The sequence below is a fragment of the Mya arenaria genome, chromosome 4, assembly GCF_026914265.1.
Source record: "Mya arenaria isolate MELC-2E11 chromosome 4, ASM2691426v1".
Lineage (NCBI taxonomy): Eukaryota > Metazoa > Mollusca > Bivalvia > Myida > Myidae > Mya > Mya arenaria.
In genome coordinates, this window is record NC_069125.1 from 40,364,472 (window position 1) to 40,380,120 (window position 15,649).

Sequence of the window (15,649 nt, forward strand, 5' to 3'; positions counted from 1 at the left end):
GATCTCCCTTATCGGAACGGTTACGAGTTGGCGGATCCTTGCATTGCATGCAATAACTATCATACAGATAGACTAAAACAATATTCACTTGACACAGGATAGCTATTGAACGCTCAGTGCTCGTGTATTATTTCAATAAATCGGATTGGTGCAGTAACAAATACTTTTTATGCCCCCGAAGGTGGGCATTTTAAAATCGCACCGTCCGTCTTTCCGTCCGTCCGTCCGACTCAATAACTCAGAATATTATGGAGAGATTTTAAAATAACTTGCCAAATGTGTTCGGCATACAAAGACGACATGTCGCGTGCAAGAACCGTGTCCCTACGTCTAAGGTCAAGGTCACACTTAGTGTTTATTCCCAATGGAATGCTGCATATAAGGACATAGAGTATAGGTTGTCGTGTCCGGGCTGTAACTTTCCCTTGTATGGACAGATTTTAAAATAACTTGCCACATGTGTTCGGCATACCAAGACGACGTGTCGCGTGCAAGACCCGTGTCCCTACCTCTAAGGTCAAGGTCACACTTAGTGTTTATTCACAATGGAATGCTGCATATAAGGACATAGAGTATAGGTTGTCGTGTCCGGGCTGTAACTTTCCCTTGTATGGACAGATTTTAAAATAACTTGCCACATGTGTTCGGCATACCAAGGTGACGTGTCGCGTGCAAGAACCGTGTCCCTACCTCTAAGGTCAAGGTCACACTTAGGTATTTATTCACAATGGAATGCTGCATATAAGGACATAGAGTATAGGTTGTCGTGTCCGGGCTGTAACTTTTCCTTGTATGAACAGATTTTAAAATAACTTGCCACATGTGTTCGGCATATAAAGACGACGTGTCGCGTGCAAAACTTGTGTCCCTACCTCTTAGGCCAAGGTCACACTTAATGTTTATTCACAATGGAATGCTGCATATAAGGACATAGAGTATAGGTTGTCGTGTCCGGCCTGTAACTTTTCCATTTATGGACAGATTATAAAATAACTTGGCACATGTGTTTGAATTACCAAGACGATGTGTCGGGTGTAAGACCCGTGTCCCTACCTCTTAGGTCAAGGTCACACTTAGTGTTTATTCACAATGGAATGCTGCATATAAGGACATAGAGTATAGGTTTTCGTGTCTGGGCTGTAACTTTCCCTTGTATGGACAGATTTTAAAATAACTTGGCACATGTGTTCAACATACTAAGACGACGTGTCGCGTGCAAGAACCGTGTCCCTACCTCTAAGGTCAAGGTCACACTTAGGTATTTATTCACAATGGAATGCTGCATATAAGGACATAGAGTATAGGTTGTCGTGTCCGGGCTGTAACTTTCCCTTGTATGGACAGATTTTAAAATAACTTGCCACATGTGTTCGGCATATAAAGACGACGTGTCGCGTGCAAAACTTGTGTCCCTACCTCTTAGGCCAAGGTCACACTTAATGTTTATTCACAATGGAATGCTGCATATAAGGACATAGAGTATAGGTTGTCGTGTCCGGCCTGTAACTTTTCCATTTATGGACAGATTATAAAATAACTTGGCACATGTGTTTGAATTACCAAGACGATGTGTCGGGTGCAAGACCCGTGTCCCTACCTCTAAGGTCAAGGTCACACTTAGTGTTTATTCACAATGGAATGCTGCATATAAGGACATAGAGTATAGGTTGTCGTGTCCGGGCTGTAACTTTCCCTTGTATGGACAGAATTTAAAATAACTTGCCACATGTGTTCGACATACCAAGACAATGTGTCGCGTGCAAGAACCGTGTCCTTACCTCTAAGGTCAATGTCACACTTAGGTGTTTATTCACAATGGAGTGCTGCATATAAGGATACAGAGTATTGGTTGTTATGTCCGGGCTGTAACTTTTTCTTGTATGGACAGATTTTAAAATTACTTGCCACATGTGTTCGACATACCAAGACGACGTGTCACGTGCAAGACCCATGTCCCTACCTATAAGGTGAAAGTTACACTTTGTGTTTATTCACAATGGAATGCTGAATATAAGGACATAAGAATGTAGGTTGTCAAGTATGGGTGGTATTTTTTTATGTTCAGAGGCAATTTAAAATAACTTGCCATATGTATTTGTTTGATCTTTAACTTTTCATGTACTGACCCTGTTCATAGGTCAATGTCACATTCGGGGGCATTCGTCACATACTGTGACAGCTCTTGTTTATTTAAACATCGTACGGCAACAAGAATGAAGTACAACATATCGGTCAGATAATCATGTCGTTGTCTGCAATCGTTAAAATTTATTCTGTTTACGTATGTTAAGTCAAACGTTTTACTTGAAGGACCTCAGTTAGAACAAGATAAGAACGGCCAAGGTCAATACGTTGTTAACAAGTATAAGAAGTTGAACATTTAAGTGAAAACAGTCTTGGATTCTACTTTACTCTTTAAACAACTATGAGTGCATTCTTTGTCTATGCGGTAACCCTCATTGCTGCCTGCTGGGTAAATGTTTTCTTCCACCAGTTCCTAAAATTGCTTGCAATAGTATTTTAAAGATTAGAATGACTGGTGTATGTTCCATCAAGTTTCGGAATCCATCTGAATCCTATTCCTTTGTTGCTTTAAGTGCGCTGCTTGCAGTTGCTAGGGGCGTAGCTAGCCCTCTATTCATGTGGTTTCATAATTGTGTTAGGGAGTCCGAGGCATGCCCCTCGCACCTCGGACAATTTTGAAAACAACTTTGGCTGGTTGTTTTTGTCAGAATCACGTCGATGATTCAGCCGTATTAGCGTATAGGCAGCTACGCGCCTTGATGCACGAGTGCATATACGTCCATTTCATGGTCAGAAAAATATTTATAAGCTATATACATGTACACAAGTATATTTGAAAACGAATAGTGAAAAACGCGTATTGTACTTATACTTATCATGGTGTGATTATGATTTTGTTTTAACTTCTTTGGAAACCCCCTGGGCCGGCCTGATATGTGTTTATGAGTAGTTCGTTGTTAACATGATCTGGGGCCGAAGTCATGAAGCGTCTTAGTGAAAAGTTACAACACCCAATTTTAGACTATGGCCTTTTTAAGTACCACCTACTTCTTATCCAATATAATCATATGCAAATTATTTGGTAAATTTTCTACCTTATTATTATTATTATTTATTTTTTTGTGTGTACAAACATTGATAAATTTCTTTACTTTTGAAAAATGCATCAGCAAACTTTTACGGAAAAATGCAATTTTCCACTAAGATGCTCTAGGAATGCAGCCAAATCGACGTACAAGTTCAAAGGAATACGTTTAAAAGGAGCTGTATGTGGTGCCATGGAGAAGACCTATATTCTATATTAAAGTGTGTGTTATTTTCCATCATACTGCCATATTCCGTGCTTACAGGCAGCTACGACAGTATCTAACACTCACAGCACGCATGCGCACACCACGCACGTCACGCGCGAGCCCACTGAGTCGGAAACCATCTTCTTCCAATACAACTCGCACACGGTGGGTATGGGTGTAGCAGCTTATGTCTGGTAATGTAATGTTTTTTATGAACTTTAATTTGATAGAGTCAGATATTGTTCGAACAGTTTCGAGTAGGTGTTGGTACAAATGATTGAATGGTGAAATATTAGAAAGATTGCATTTTGAATCCTTTCTGGGTCAAGGTCAAGTTCATTATTCATTTGGGTATGGTCTATGTATGTATCTAAAGTGATAATGCTCTTCATACTACAGGGACCGTCGGGACAAGTCAAAATACACTGTCACTTTTTCAAATAGAAGCACGTTCAGTATTTTCCGCAAATGACTCAGATCTGTTGATCACCATCAACAAAACCTGAACATTTAAATTTTGGTCACCATAGGTCGAAAACTAGGTCACTAGGTCACTAGGTCAAATCTTAGGAATTTTGTATTCCATGACATCAAAGCAATAGTTTTAATCCAATAGTTATGGAACTTTGTCAGAATATTTTGCTTCATGTTGTTTTGAGCATTGTGAATATGGGTCACCTTATGTAAATATTTAGGTTACTAGGTCAAATCATTGGTAGTTTTTTTATTCCATGTGATAAAGTCAATAGTACTTTTATCCAACTGCTATAAAACATTGTCAGAATACTTGCAGGTTGTCTTGAACATTTGTGAATATGGTTCCCTTCAGGTAAAAAAAACTAGGTCACAAGGACAATTCTTACAAAATAGACATGTCATGAATTCGTAACGTACGACAGATCCCTTCAGAGAAAAGCATGCTCGGCCCTGAAGGGGTCCGCTGGTCTTTATATACACTTAATTCTCTATCCACACAGAGCCCGGGCTTTGCTAATTTGCATATTACCAACCAAGTAAACCTATACGGTACTATGAACGTACTTCCGTCTAAAACGGAATGTTATTCATGTGAACGCACATACGCCGCCTACAGCGGACTGTTACATTATTATGAACGCATATCCGCCGCCTACAGCGGACCGTTACAAATTCAATATTTTCTTCAAAAAGTCAATGTTTTTTATCCAATTATTGTTTTTTTCTTAAACATTTGTAAATATGGGTCACGTCAGGTCAAAAACTAGGTGACTAGATCAGATGTTAGGAAATATTTTACACGTGTCATAAATTCGAAAGCTTTTATCCAATCTTCATAAAACTTGTTCTAAAAAATTGTCTGCATTATAATATATCTTAGGCTTTTGTGAATATGAGTCATCATGGGTAAAAAACTAAGTCATTAGGGAACACGTTTTGAAACAATTTTCCCTGCTCTAGATTTAAAGTCAAATTTAAATTATCTTTATAAAAAAAATGTGTGCATGAACTCTTTGATGTTGATGTGTGTCATCTGGGTTCAAAAGCTGGATCTGGGACTTATGTTTAAGGAAAGAAAAGTTGACGTAAATTGATTTGTGTTGTGTTTTTTTTCTCACAGAAATGGAATAGTTTCTGGGGTTTTTTTTATGAAATTTGATCAGGTTATTCGTATGAACATATCTGTGATAAGGATAAATATGGGTCTTCTTGGTTAAAAACCTTGGTCACTAAGTCATATCTTAGGTTTGCAAAAATGTATCGTCAAATATAAATTCCGACTAAAATGCGATGTTGCCCCATTGACGTCTTGTTTTAATTTTATTTGTGTCCTATATCACCGGTATACACCGTGGAAACTCGTTATGTCGAAGTCGTCTAGACCTCGTGAAAACGTAAACTCGATATATCCGGAATTGCACCAATTGTATCAATATGTTCACACTATTCAGCATCATCTCCTGATAAAGACCCACAAGCAGAAACAGGGCTACTACTGCTACATATACGCACTTACCGACGACGAGAGAGTCCAAGTCCACACCGACAGCGGCCTTAGAGCCATCGAGGTATTAATCAGTTCAGTTCAGATCGTAATGGCGTACCAGGAATTTTACAATATATATATATATATATATATATATATATATATATATATATATATATATATATATATATACTGTTTAGTTTAATTCACGATCATTGATGTAACGATATGACCCCTTTTTGGCTCTATTGCTTTTTTTAATGAATACTTCCGAGGGATGAATGCGAAATGGTTCTTTGTGACATTTAATAAAGAAGTAAATAGAACCTTTTCGCTGCCATCCCTCGGCTTGAGACCCAGTCCGTTGTGGTACGCGTTTACTACGAGGTACGTGGAAACTCAATATTTTGATTTATTTGGTACGCAGACCTTCAAAATATTTGTTACGCAGGATTCCGATAGAAAAAGAAGCATGTAGTACAAAATGAGAGACTAAGATAGTTAAATGGTCGTATTTGGTAATGTTACTCTCCGGCATTAGATATTTTCGACTTTCTTCAGCTGGGAAAGCATACTGTATATTTGTAACATAATTCCAAAGGAGTTATCCCCCTGATCTGAGCTGATTCTTTATTACTTTTAATGCATCCTGCATTGCAGTGAACTGTCGTTATGTGATGTTCCCGAAAGAAAAACGTTGAACATTTAAATGAGAAACTCACGCAGTTTCTTCCTAAAAGCTTTTAAAAGGCCGAAATTTGTGTATGTCTGTTCCAGATGCATTTGTTGACGTTACTGACGTACGCCCACACTATCGATGACGTCAGCACCATCAAAACCTCTGACGTCAGAATGTGCAGTCACTTCAACGCCCACGCCGTCAACATAACTGATTTCTACACACTTAACTTCTAGATCTCTGTCATGAATTCGTCTGTAATGGTCAAATAAAGTATCTACAGCATTGCATCTTTTTCATTTTTGTTCATGCAGCAGTGTTTGCATATGCTGGGTGAACTGATTAAAGAAAAAGGAAACATCAAGATAGCAGAAAAAACGTTTGAATTATACCGTTATTACAAACCTTTTGGTACATTTGATGGGTATTTAATAACTTATCCTCAAACTCGTAGGCTACGTATATCTTGGTTTACGAACGTAAGGATCCAATCATCATCAAAGCTCATGAAAAACGTTTCGGATGATGTTTTTCTGATTTGAAATAATCTGATGAGTATTGAATGGGTGAACTTGAAAAGTCAATGACCATTCATTACATATTACACTTCAGTGCTATCATGTAGGAACTGTACGCAAGCCAACAATTTCATAGGCTCTCACGATGACCCGTCATCCAATCAATCCGCAGGAATTACTTCCGGTTTACCCACAAGAAAAAAAAAACTTGTGGTGAAAGAAGTCGGTGAAATTACAAACAGACAAACCGGAAAACACTTTTTTGTTCATAAGTATATACAATAGAGTAGGCGGGCGAAGGGGGGGGGGGGGGGCTGGGGTTCATACTAAATTGTGTTGGAGGGTGTATAACACATACCAACATATAAACATTCTAACACAGTGATAGGTGCTGATATTGTCAGAACAGTGGCCGGGCAGAGGTTTGGATGGTTACCTGTGGGTAGGGATTGACCTAATCATGAACAAATCATAGTTTTGGAAGCTTCTGCAAAATCTAGTAGAAACTAAATTACACGATAAATACAATACCTCCTCTTTATACTAACACCTTCCATTTTCCAATTAAGCCAGGATTATTATAACCAACTACACAGCAATGTACCATGCTGTAATTCCCATGTATAGTATGCTACTTACAATTTGGCTATTTAGATGTATACGCTTATCTTTTAAGTTATGCTCTTGAAAGAACTAACCATTTTACATTGGTATGCCAACTAGCGGAACCTTGCGCGTGTGGATTGCCCGTACATCCGGAAAAACTAGTTGATGTTTTCACTGTGTTCAGTGTTTAAATCCATCTTACTTTTTTTGTAATTGTATACATGGATATTTTAAGGCACAGATTTTGTAAATATTTGTTCAAATAGTTGTACCTATTTTAAAATATATGCGTTTAGTTCCAGGTCACAACCTCATTGTTATGTTTTGATTTGTTGTTATGTTTTGATTTGTTATGTATGTTTGTTATTCATGTCGGAAAATAGCTAATTGAGCTCATGTTTTCTTGTTATCATTAGTTAAATTGTATTGTAACTTGTACATTTGTGAATATATTGAAGTTTAATCTCATTGATTTGAAGTGATATTTACTCAAAAAGAGATTTATAGATATGTATTCATATATGTGTGTAAATCTTAGTTTAATGAAAAGTCCATTTAATAAGTTATCAATGATTTAATTCTAAGATTGTTGCTCACATGGGAGTAAAACTATCAACAACACATATAGTTTAACCTTTTATTATAAATATACATTACGACCCAATGGCAGGTCCTTTACCCCCCCCCCCCCCCCCCATTCTTAAAATTGTCGCAGCTAACTTTTCATATCAATATGGTCTGGGACCACTCCAGGAAAATAAGTTATGGCTGACATTAGAACCTTCATGGTCAATGTCGAGGTTTGCTTAATCACGTCTTACGACATTAAGCTGTAAAGCTGTTTCCGATCAATATATGAAAAACGGAGACCTCGAACTTGCTAGATATCTCTCAAACATGACCAGTACCCTAACTATTGTTATGTCAGTTGGTCAAAGGTCAAGGTCGTGGTCTGATTACGGTCAATAACTGAAGCGTGCTTATATCCACGTACCCCAAACTTGGTATCCTGATTTAATGCATCTGCTTCCTTTTAGTCATGTTTCAAAAACATTTGCGACCTCTTTGATGCTTTGCATCAAAATTAGTCTTGTATATTTCTTAACCAATGGACATTTATTTAACTTGGTTTTAACTTATAATGAATCGAGATCGGAACTCCTCGGCCATTTTCCATCGAAAACAACCTCGGATATAATCCAGTACATCAGTAGAAGTAGTTCGTAATAAATTGTAATGTTTTAACATGTATATTGTATATCTAAGTTTAAAATGATTGCCAATAAAGTGAATTATTGCATACATTATTAAGATTCCCAAGAGTTAATTCATTAGGTTTAACTGCTAAATTAAAGTATCTACGCGATCTTCTTGCAGCGTAGTTGAACTGTAAAGGTTTCTGACATTGTAAACCATCCATATACACCCGAGGTTGTTTTCAATGGAAAATGGCCGTGGAGGTTCGAATGACTCGATGAATGCAACTTGAGTCACCAAATTGTCGTATCCCTTTTTTCAAACTTGAACAGAGAATAAAAAGTCGCCTTTTATACATCGAACCAATTAAATTCCGTGTAAAATAGGAAGTAAATGCTTCTTTACGTAACTAAACATCATCAAAAGATCACATTAGTATGTTAATTTTTTATTGTTAATTAAAACACAATCTGACAGAAAATGTTCTTTTTTGTATAAAAGCGTAAGTAAAGCTTTTAAAAAAAATTGTGACCAAAATGTTTAAAAATTGTTTTGTCCTGTCCGTCCGTCCGTCCGAAATTACATAACAAAGGTTGATACGTAAAAATATCCGTCCGTCCGTCCGTCCCCGGATTCGATTCCCGGCCTTGGGCGCATGTGTGTTTGATTAGTGGTCACCAAGCCGGACAAGGTTCTCTGATACCCCCCCCCCCCACGACACTAGACCATACTCTCGCGTAACATCGTACCAACGAGAGTGATTAATTGAATCTTGTAGTAACTTGTTTATCGTGTTATCCTGATTATAAACCACCGGAAAGTTTACATAAGTTTTCATAATTGTTGATTTGAATATCATCATTAAAGAGGTGTACTTCTTACAATACTTTGTTCAAATTTAGATAATATCTGTATATACTGAAAAAAGCGTAATGCAATACTCTCAAAATGCACCATTTTGGACTAGAAATTGTGAAAATGTGTTGGAGGGAGTAACCCAAACTCCCATGCAGACATTTTATGCCATATTCATTTCAATTCTGAGGGAGGTGCGCACGGCAAAAGGTCTCGATCCGCCATTGCTGAATACAACAAAAAAACAATGTCCTTTAGTATTATTTTTATTTTTTATTATTTTATGATTATAATTATTATTATTATTATTATTATTATTATTATTATTATTATTATTATTATTATTATTATTATTATTATTATTATTATCATCGTCATCATCATCATCATCATCATCATCATCATCATCATCATAATTATTATTATTATTATTATTATTATTATTATTATTATTATTATTATTATTATTATTATTATTATTTCAACAAAAGGATTTATGGTTAAATCGTCCCAAGATGTATATAACAGTGCTTGTGGGCGATCGAATTTGTTGTCAGTTCTCTTAAATACAGATCTTGACTGTATCGGCGTGGGTTTGCTCCCCACTAAAACAATTTTCGTTTCATTCTTTAATTGTTGTTTTTTCTGCAATTTCGGTTTCAAAGGGTACAATAATTATAATATTCGTCTTTTCAGATGCATTACCATGAAAACAAATATTCAAAAACACGAGTGAGGCCCTCAACTGGTACACGTCAATTTAAATACGACATTACATATTATTATGCCGATCTGCCAATTATTACAAGTGTTACGCATTTCAGGGATAAGTATTGGATGGCTTTCATACTGCGTGTTTCACTGAGTGGTCACTTCCGGGTTAGTGTTATCTGCCCTTCATTGCTACTTAGGTTTAAGGTAAGCCATCCATCATTGCAAAGATGTGTTAGCGCATGTAAGTTATGAACATAGAGATTATTTCAATGTTAATTCACATTGAATTACTATGAACTTATCCGTGCATGTACATGTATTACATAATTGAATAACACGCTTCTCTTATGATATGAAAATTGAGGCGAGAAAACACAATTTCACTATTATTATACACCAATTATATACATACCATTCTTAAATAACATACTGCCTATATCAAAAAAGCTCTCGGTGGAAACTTAAAATAATAATGATAAAGTGAAATGAAATAAACACACACACGCACACGCACGCACGCACGCACGCATGCACCTACGCACACACTTGTAAATGAAACTTTCCCAGTTTATGTATTGAATTAATGATGGATGGCTCACCTTAATTATCTGCCAATCCGAATCCCCTGGTTGGCCCACAAGGATGAGATCAAACAACCAATCGGCAATACGAGAACGATTGGGAAGGACCTTGCATCCTATTGCAGTCAAGGACTATCTGACAGTTAGGAGTTACCAAAATAATGTGTTTCCTATTTCGCGACCAAAATGTATTAGGCAGATAGATCGGAATAATATATATCACCTTTCTATATACACATATATAATTCCGATCATATAATCATATATATAACAAAAAATCGTCGTGATTTGGTTTATGTACATTTAACGTGTCCCGTTCTAGAAAGTACCGAAAATGTATCTCGATGTAAAAAAAACGACGAAAAAAATAAATAACGGACATTAATTACGTTCTGTCGGAAGTAAAGAAAGGAGCCGGATACAGACAGAAAAAAGAGTGAGTTGGGAAACCAGAAACAGACATAATTTTTATTCTCGCCTTATTTCCTTTTTCTTTCTTCTGCGTAATACTGGACTATATATTGAATAACAGTCATAGTTATTTTTTATTTTACATGAACCATCCAATGACTTACATTATACATATCTTACATAATAGAAGAGAAAAGGGGACGGAAAGAAATGACCAACTTCGCTATCAGCTGTATGACCCTTCTTGGACTGCATGCAATACTATCAGGTAAGGTGCATTATTAAATTAGTTTTTTCAAAATGGCTTAAGATGTTGAAATCACTTAGTTCGATGGCCATCGTATAAGTTACAGTAATGGTTAAAGTTTAAAGCTGCGCGCTCACAGATTTATAGTTTTGACAACTTTTTAATTTTTTGTCTTGGAATGAGTAAATTTTTGCGTCTATATCTGCACACCACTGATATAAGACTGCTGACAAAAGATCAGATAGCAGATTTTCATATTTCTGTTCGAAAACTATTGTTTTGTGGCATAAACCGTTACTAACGGAAAATGCATAAAACATCAATTTTTGAACTTAAATATAAAAATCTGCGATCGAATTTTTTGTCAGCAGTCTTATATAACTGGTATCCATGGATTTTCGCAAAAATAGGTTCGTTCCAAGACAAAAAACAAAACAAAAAAAAGTTGTCAAAACGTTCAATCTGTGAGAGTGCAGCTTTAATAGTGTGTATTTACCAAAATATATGGGCCTTGAGGGTCGCACACAGTCGGGCGATTTATTTGATAAATCCCTATTTAAAACCCGTTAACAACCTTAGTGTTTGATATTATATTTTGTCTTCCAGCCCAACTTCTGTTTAAATCTACCGATTCGCTGTGATTAAATAATCACGATTGACTGCTGATTCACAAATGAAAATGTATGAGAGATTTGAAAATACTGCCATCTCATTGGACAGTATCTAATTTCGGACACTAAGTCATTGCACAGCACTTTAAATAAGGTTCGTTTATAGGTACCGCCTTCTGTGTTTTGTTATTGATCGAGAAATACGACGTTTCTTTGACACACTTGTGATCTGCAGTAGTTCGTACAAATTGTTGACAACTGTTTCAGCTGTACCTGTTTATTTTAATTAAACATACCAGGACATCATACAATAGTTCACCTGTTAAAGTTCACGTCGATGTCGTTAACAAAGTTGTTAACTTTAACAAAGTTCTGAACTCTCATCTTATTGTATGCATTCACAGCACATTACATGGCATCCATCAATGTATTTGATGTATAAACATTCTCGTTATTTCATAGAGCCATATGTGAAATATTCATATCTGGTGATCCTATATATATCTGGTACATTTTGAAGGGTATTACTCGCTCATTACTAAAAAGTAAAATGAAAGACTAATAAAACAATCGAGATATTGCAGTTTGTATTTTGTTGCAATCTTTCAACACCAAATATCAATATTGTAATAAATTACATTACTTGTATGTATTTAGTCACTAAACATGGAATTTATCCAAATTATGCCAAAATGATAAGAGGTCACAAGAACCCAATTGTATCAAACTTGGTTAAGTTGTCAACTGGGTGAGGCAGCCAATTGCATCAAACTTGGTTAAGTTGTCCACTGGGTGAGGCAGCAAATTGTATCAAACGTGATTAGGTTGTCCACTGGGTGGTGCAGCCAATTGTATCAAACTTGGTTAAGTTGTCCACTGGGTGGTGCAGCCAATTGTATCAAACTTGGTTAGGTTGTCCACTGGGTGAGACAGCCAATTGTATCAAACTTGGTTAAGTTGTTTAATGGGTGAGGCAGCCAATTGTATCAAACTTGGTTAAGTTGTTCACTGGGTGAGGCAGCCAATTGTATCAAACTTGGTTAAGTTGTCCACTGGGTGAGACAGCCAATTGTATCAATCTTGGTTAGGTTGTCCACTGGGTGGTGCAGCCAATTGTATCAAACTTGGTTAAGTTGTCCACTGGGTGAGGCAGCCAATTGTATCAATCTTGGTTAAGTTGTCCACTGGGTGAGACAGCAAATTGTATCAGACTTGGTTAAGTTGTCCACTTGGTGAGGCAGCCAATTGTATCAAACTTGGTTAAGTTGTCCACTTGGTGAGGCAGCCAATTGTATTAAACTTGGTTAAGTTGTCCACAGGGTAAGGCAGCCAATTGCATCAAACTTGGTTAGGTTGTCCACAGGGTAAGGCAGCCAATTGTATCAAACTTGGCTAAGTTGTCCACTGGGTGAGGCATCAAATTGTATCAATATTGGTTAAGTTGTCCACTGGGTGAGACAGCAAATTGTATCAAACTTCGTTAAGTTGTCCACTGGGTGGTGCAGCCAATTTTATCAATCTTGGTTAGGTTGTCCACTGGGTGGTGCAGCCAATTGTATCAAACTTGGTTAGGTTGTCCACAGGGTGGTGCAGCCAATTGTATCAAACTTGGTTAAGTTGTCCACTGGGTGAGACAGCAAATTGTATCAAACTTGGTTAAGTTGTCTACAGGGTGAGACAGCCAATTGTATCAAACTTGGTTAAGTTGTCCACTGGGTGGTGCAGCCAATTGTATCAAACTTGGTTAGGTTGTCCACTGGGTGAGGCAGCCAATTGTATCAAACTTGGTTAAGTTGTCCACTGGGTGAGACAGCCAATTGTATCAAACTTGGTTAAGTTGTCCACTGGGTGAGGCAGCCAATTGTACCAAACTTGGTTAAGTTATCCACTGGGTGAGGCAGAGAGTTGTATCAAACTTGGTTAAGTTGTCCACTCGGTGAGGCAGCCAATTGTACCAAACTTGGTTAAGTTATCCACTGGGTGAGGCAGAGAGTTGTATCAAACTTGGTTAAGTTGTCCACTGGGTGAGGCAGCCAATTGTATCAAACTTGGTTAAGTTGTCCACAGGGTGGTGCAGCCAATTGTATCAAACTTGGTTAAGTTGTCCACAGGGTGGTGCAGCCTATTTTATCAAACTTGATTGAGTTGTCCGCTGGGTGAGGCAGCCAATTGTATCAATCTTGATTAAGTTGTCCACATGGTGATGCAGCCAATTGTATCAAACTTGATTAAGTTGTCCACAGGGTGAGGCAGTCAGTTGTATCAAACTTGGTTAAGTTGTCCACAGGGTGAGGCAGCCAATTGTATCGATCTTGGTTAAGTTGTACAGAGGGTGATGCAGCCAATCGGATCAAACTTGGTTAAGTTGTCCACAGGTTATTTTACACATAAAAATGATATGAATGTGTAATAGTAATTATTGGATGTATTTAGACCAATCATTAAACTTTTTGGCTAATCAAACCAAATAACTAACCACTTATATACAATCGGCTTCAGGCATCCGAAATGTACACAGTTGTACGGAAACCTTATTGCACTTAATAACGAACACTCAATTTTCAAAATCACCCAATCTTATAGCTAAAGAACTTCAGCGAACAAGTTATAGATTACCTTTAGGGTTGTGTTTAATGTGCAGTAAATATCAAACAAATGCATATCTACATTAAGTTATGGAAGCCAAAACTACCAATCGTTTGACGTGTGTCTGTGCACTGTGCTTTTAATCGAGATATGCGATCGAAAAGTTCGTCCGTCACCGTTCACCCCTCAAATATATTTATGAATGGTCTCTTTGTAGTGCAAAACGTCTATGCTGTCCAATGTTACGCTTGCAACACCTTCCTCACCGAGGACTGTAAGGACCCATTTTCCGGTGTCGGTGTCAGAAAAGATGAGTGCGAAACTGGCTGTGTAAAGATGAAAGGAAAAAATAGCAAAGGATATGAAGGTAGATACTTTTGCGCATCCATTTATGTTCAGTTTATAATAACTCAAGCATGCGCATTGAATGAGATAAATATCGAAAACTAAGTAGTGAATTCAAATATGATAAGGAGCCATGCTTAAGAAGAAAAACAGAATTAGGACCTAAACAAATACTTTTGGGTCGGGTTACCCGAAATGGCGCCGACCCTGTAGAGAAATATACATATATACATTATATCATATGAATCACGTTCGTTGGCAAGATGTTACGCGAGTGTGTGGTCTTGTGTTGTGGGGGAAACTGGAGTACCCGGCAGAAACCTACTTGTCCGGCTTGGTGACCACAAACCAAGCTCATAAGCGCCCAGGCCGGTAATCGAACTAGGGTTCGGTCGGGGGAGAAGCGAATAAGCTAACCGGACAAACATCGACATAGACACTAATCTCATTATATCAATTATATTTCTAGGTATTACAAGATCTTGCTCCGACCGTACGGACAACAAGTGTAAGTCAGGGGAAGATCTCGGATTCGAAGGTGAAGGATGTGCTTGCCAAACGGACCTCTGTAACTCCGCTGAACGTCCTTTCCGCTTCTGGACAATGGCTGCTGGTGTTGCTAGCATTTGTGCAGTTCTGCGCGTGTTTTAGACTGGCATGCGGTTTAGGAGTAATCAAATATGAAACAATTTCGATTTTTATTTGTATAATCACCAGCATTATATTATTAAAAATATAATAAGTTCTAGAAAAAAATGGTTGTCTCTTTTGTTTATGAAGGTCCGCACGTGCTTGACCTTGGCTGCATTATGGTTTAACCCCGGCGTGACGTCATCACGACGTGTGTGTGTGTGTGTGTGTGCACGCGTGCGTGCGTGCTTGCTTGCGTGCGTGTCGTGCGTGCGTGGGAAAAAGGAGATTTGAGTGCAATGCTCTAAGTCTTAAAGCAGAGACAACTTGTTTGTTTAACGTTTTCTTTAACGGCATACAGTTTTAACCCTTCCTGTGTTTGTACCAGT

General features: G+C 37.5%; 2 protein-coding genes across 3 annotated transcripts; both read left to right on the forward strand.

The window, feature by feature from the left end:
- Positions 1-2,358: 2,358 nt before the first annotated feature.
- LOC128229888 (uncharacterized) lies at positions 2,359-6,244 on the forward strand. The gene is made up of 4 exons (XM_052941784.1): positions 2,359-2,473; positions 3,375-3,482; positions 5,246-5,362; positions 6,058-6,244. The coding sequence occupies exons 1-4, from the start codon at positions 2,426-2,428 to the stop codon at positions 6,193-6,195; spliced, it is 411 nt and encodes a 136-aa protein (XP_052797744.1). The 5' UTR covers positions 2,359-2,425; the 3' UTR covers positions 6,196-6,244.
- Positions 6,245-10,536: 4,292 nt separating this feature from the next.
- On the forward strand, positions 10,537-15,380 carry LOC128232433 (protein quiver-like). Of its 2 annotated transcripts, XM_052945978.1 has the most exons (4): positions 10,537-10,866; positions 11,029-11,109; positions 14,503-14,652; positions 15,100-15,380. In XM_052945978.1, the coding sequence occupies exons 2-4, from the start codon at positions 11,052-11,054 to the stop codon at positions 15,279-15,281; spliced, it is 390 nt and encodes a 129-aa protein (XP_052801938.1). In that variant the 5' UTR covers positions 10,537-10,866; positions 11,029-11,051; the 3' UTR covers positions 15,282-15,380. The 2 variants fall into 2 exon arrangements, with proteins under 2 accessions (XP_052801938.1, XP_052801937.1); XM_052945977.1 differs by lacking the exon at positions 10,537-10,866 and having other exon boundaries at positions 10,922-11,109.
- Positions 15,381-15,649: the final 269 nt, after the last annotated feature.

Bases quoted from the DNA above. Each gene is read 5' to 3' on its own strand.
- LOC128229888 (XM_052941784.1), top strand. From the start codon at position 2,426: ATGAGTGCATTCTTTGTCTATGCGGTAACCCTCATTGCTGCCTGCTGG. The intron at 2,474-3,374 runs GTAAATGTTTTC...CCGTGCTTACAG, and splicing joins CCCTCATTGCTGCCTGCTGG to GCAGCTACGACAGTATCTAA. The intron at 3,483-5,245 runs GTGGGTATGGGT...CACACTATTCAG, and splicing joins TCCAATACAACTCGCACACG to CATCATCTCCTGATAAAGAC.
- LOC128232433 (XM_052945978.1), top strand. From the start codon at position 11,052: ATGACCAACTTCGCTATCAGCTGTATGACCCTTCTTGGACTGCATGCA. The intron at 11,110-14,502 runs GTAAGGTGCATT...GTCTCTTTGTAG, and splicing joins ACTGCATGCAATACTATCAG to TGCAAAACGTCTATGCTGTC. The intron at 14,653-15,099 runs GTAGATACTTTT...TTATATTTCTAG, and splicing joins AAATAGCAAAGGATATGAAG to GTATTACAAGATCTTGCTCC.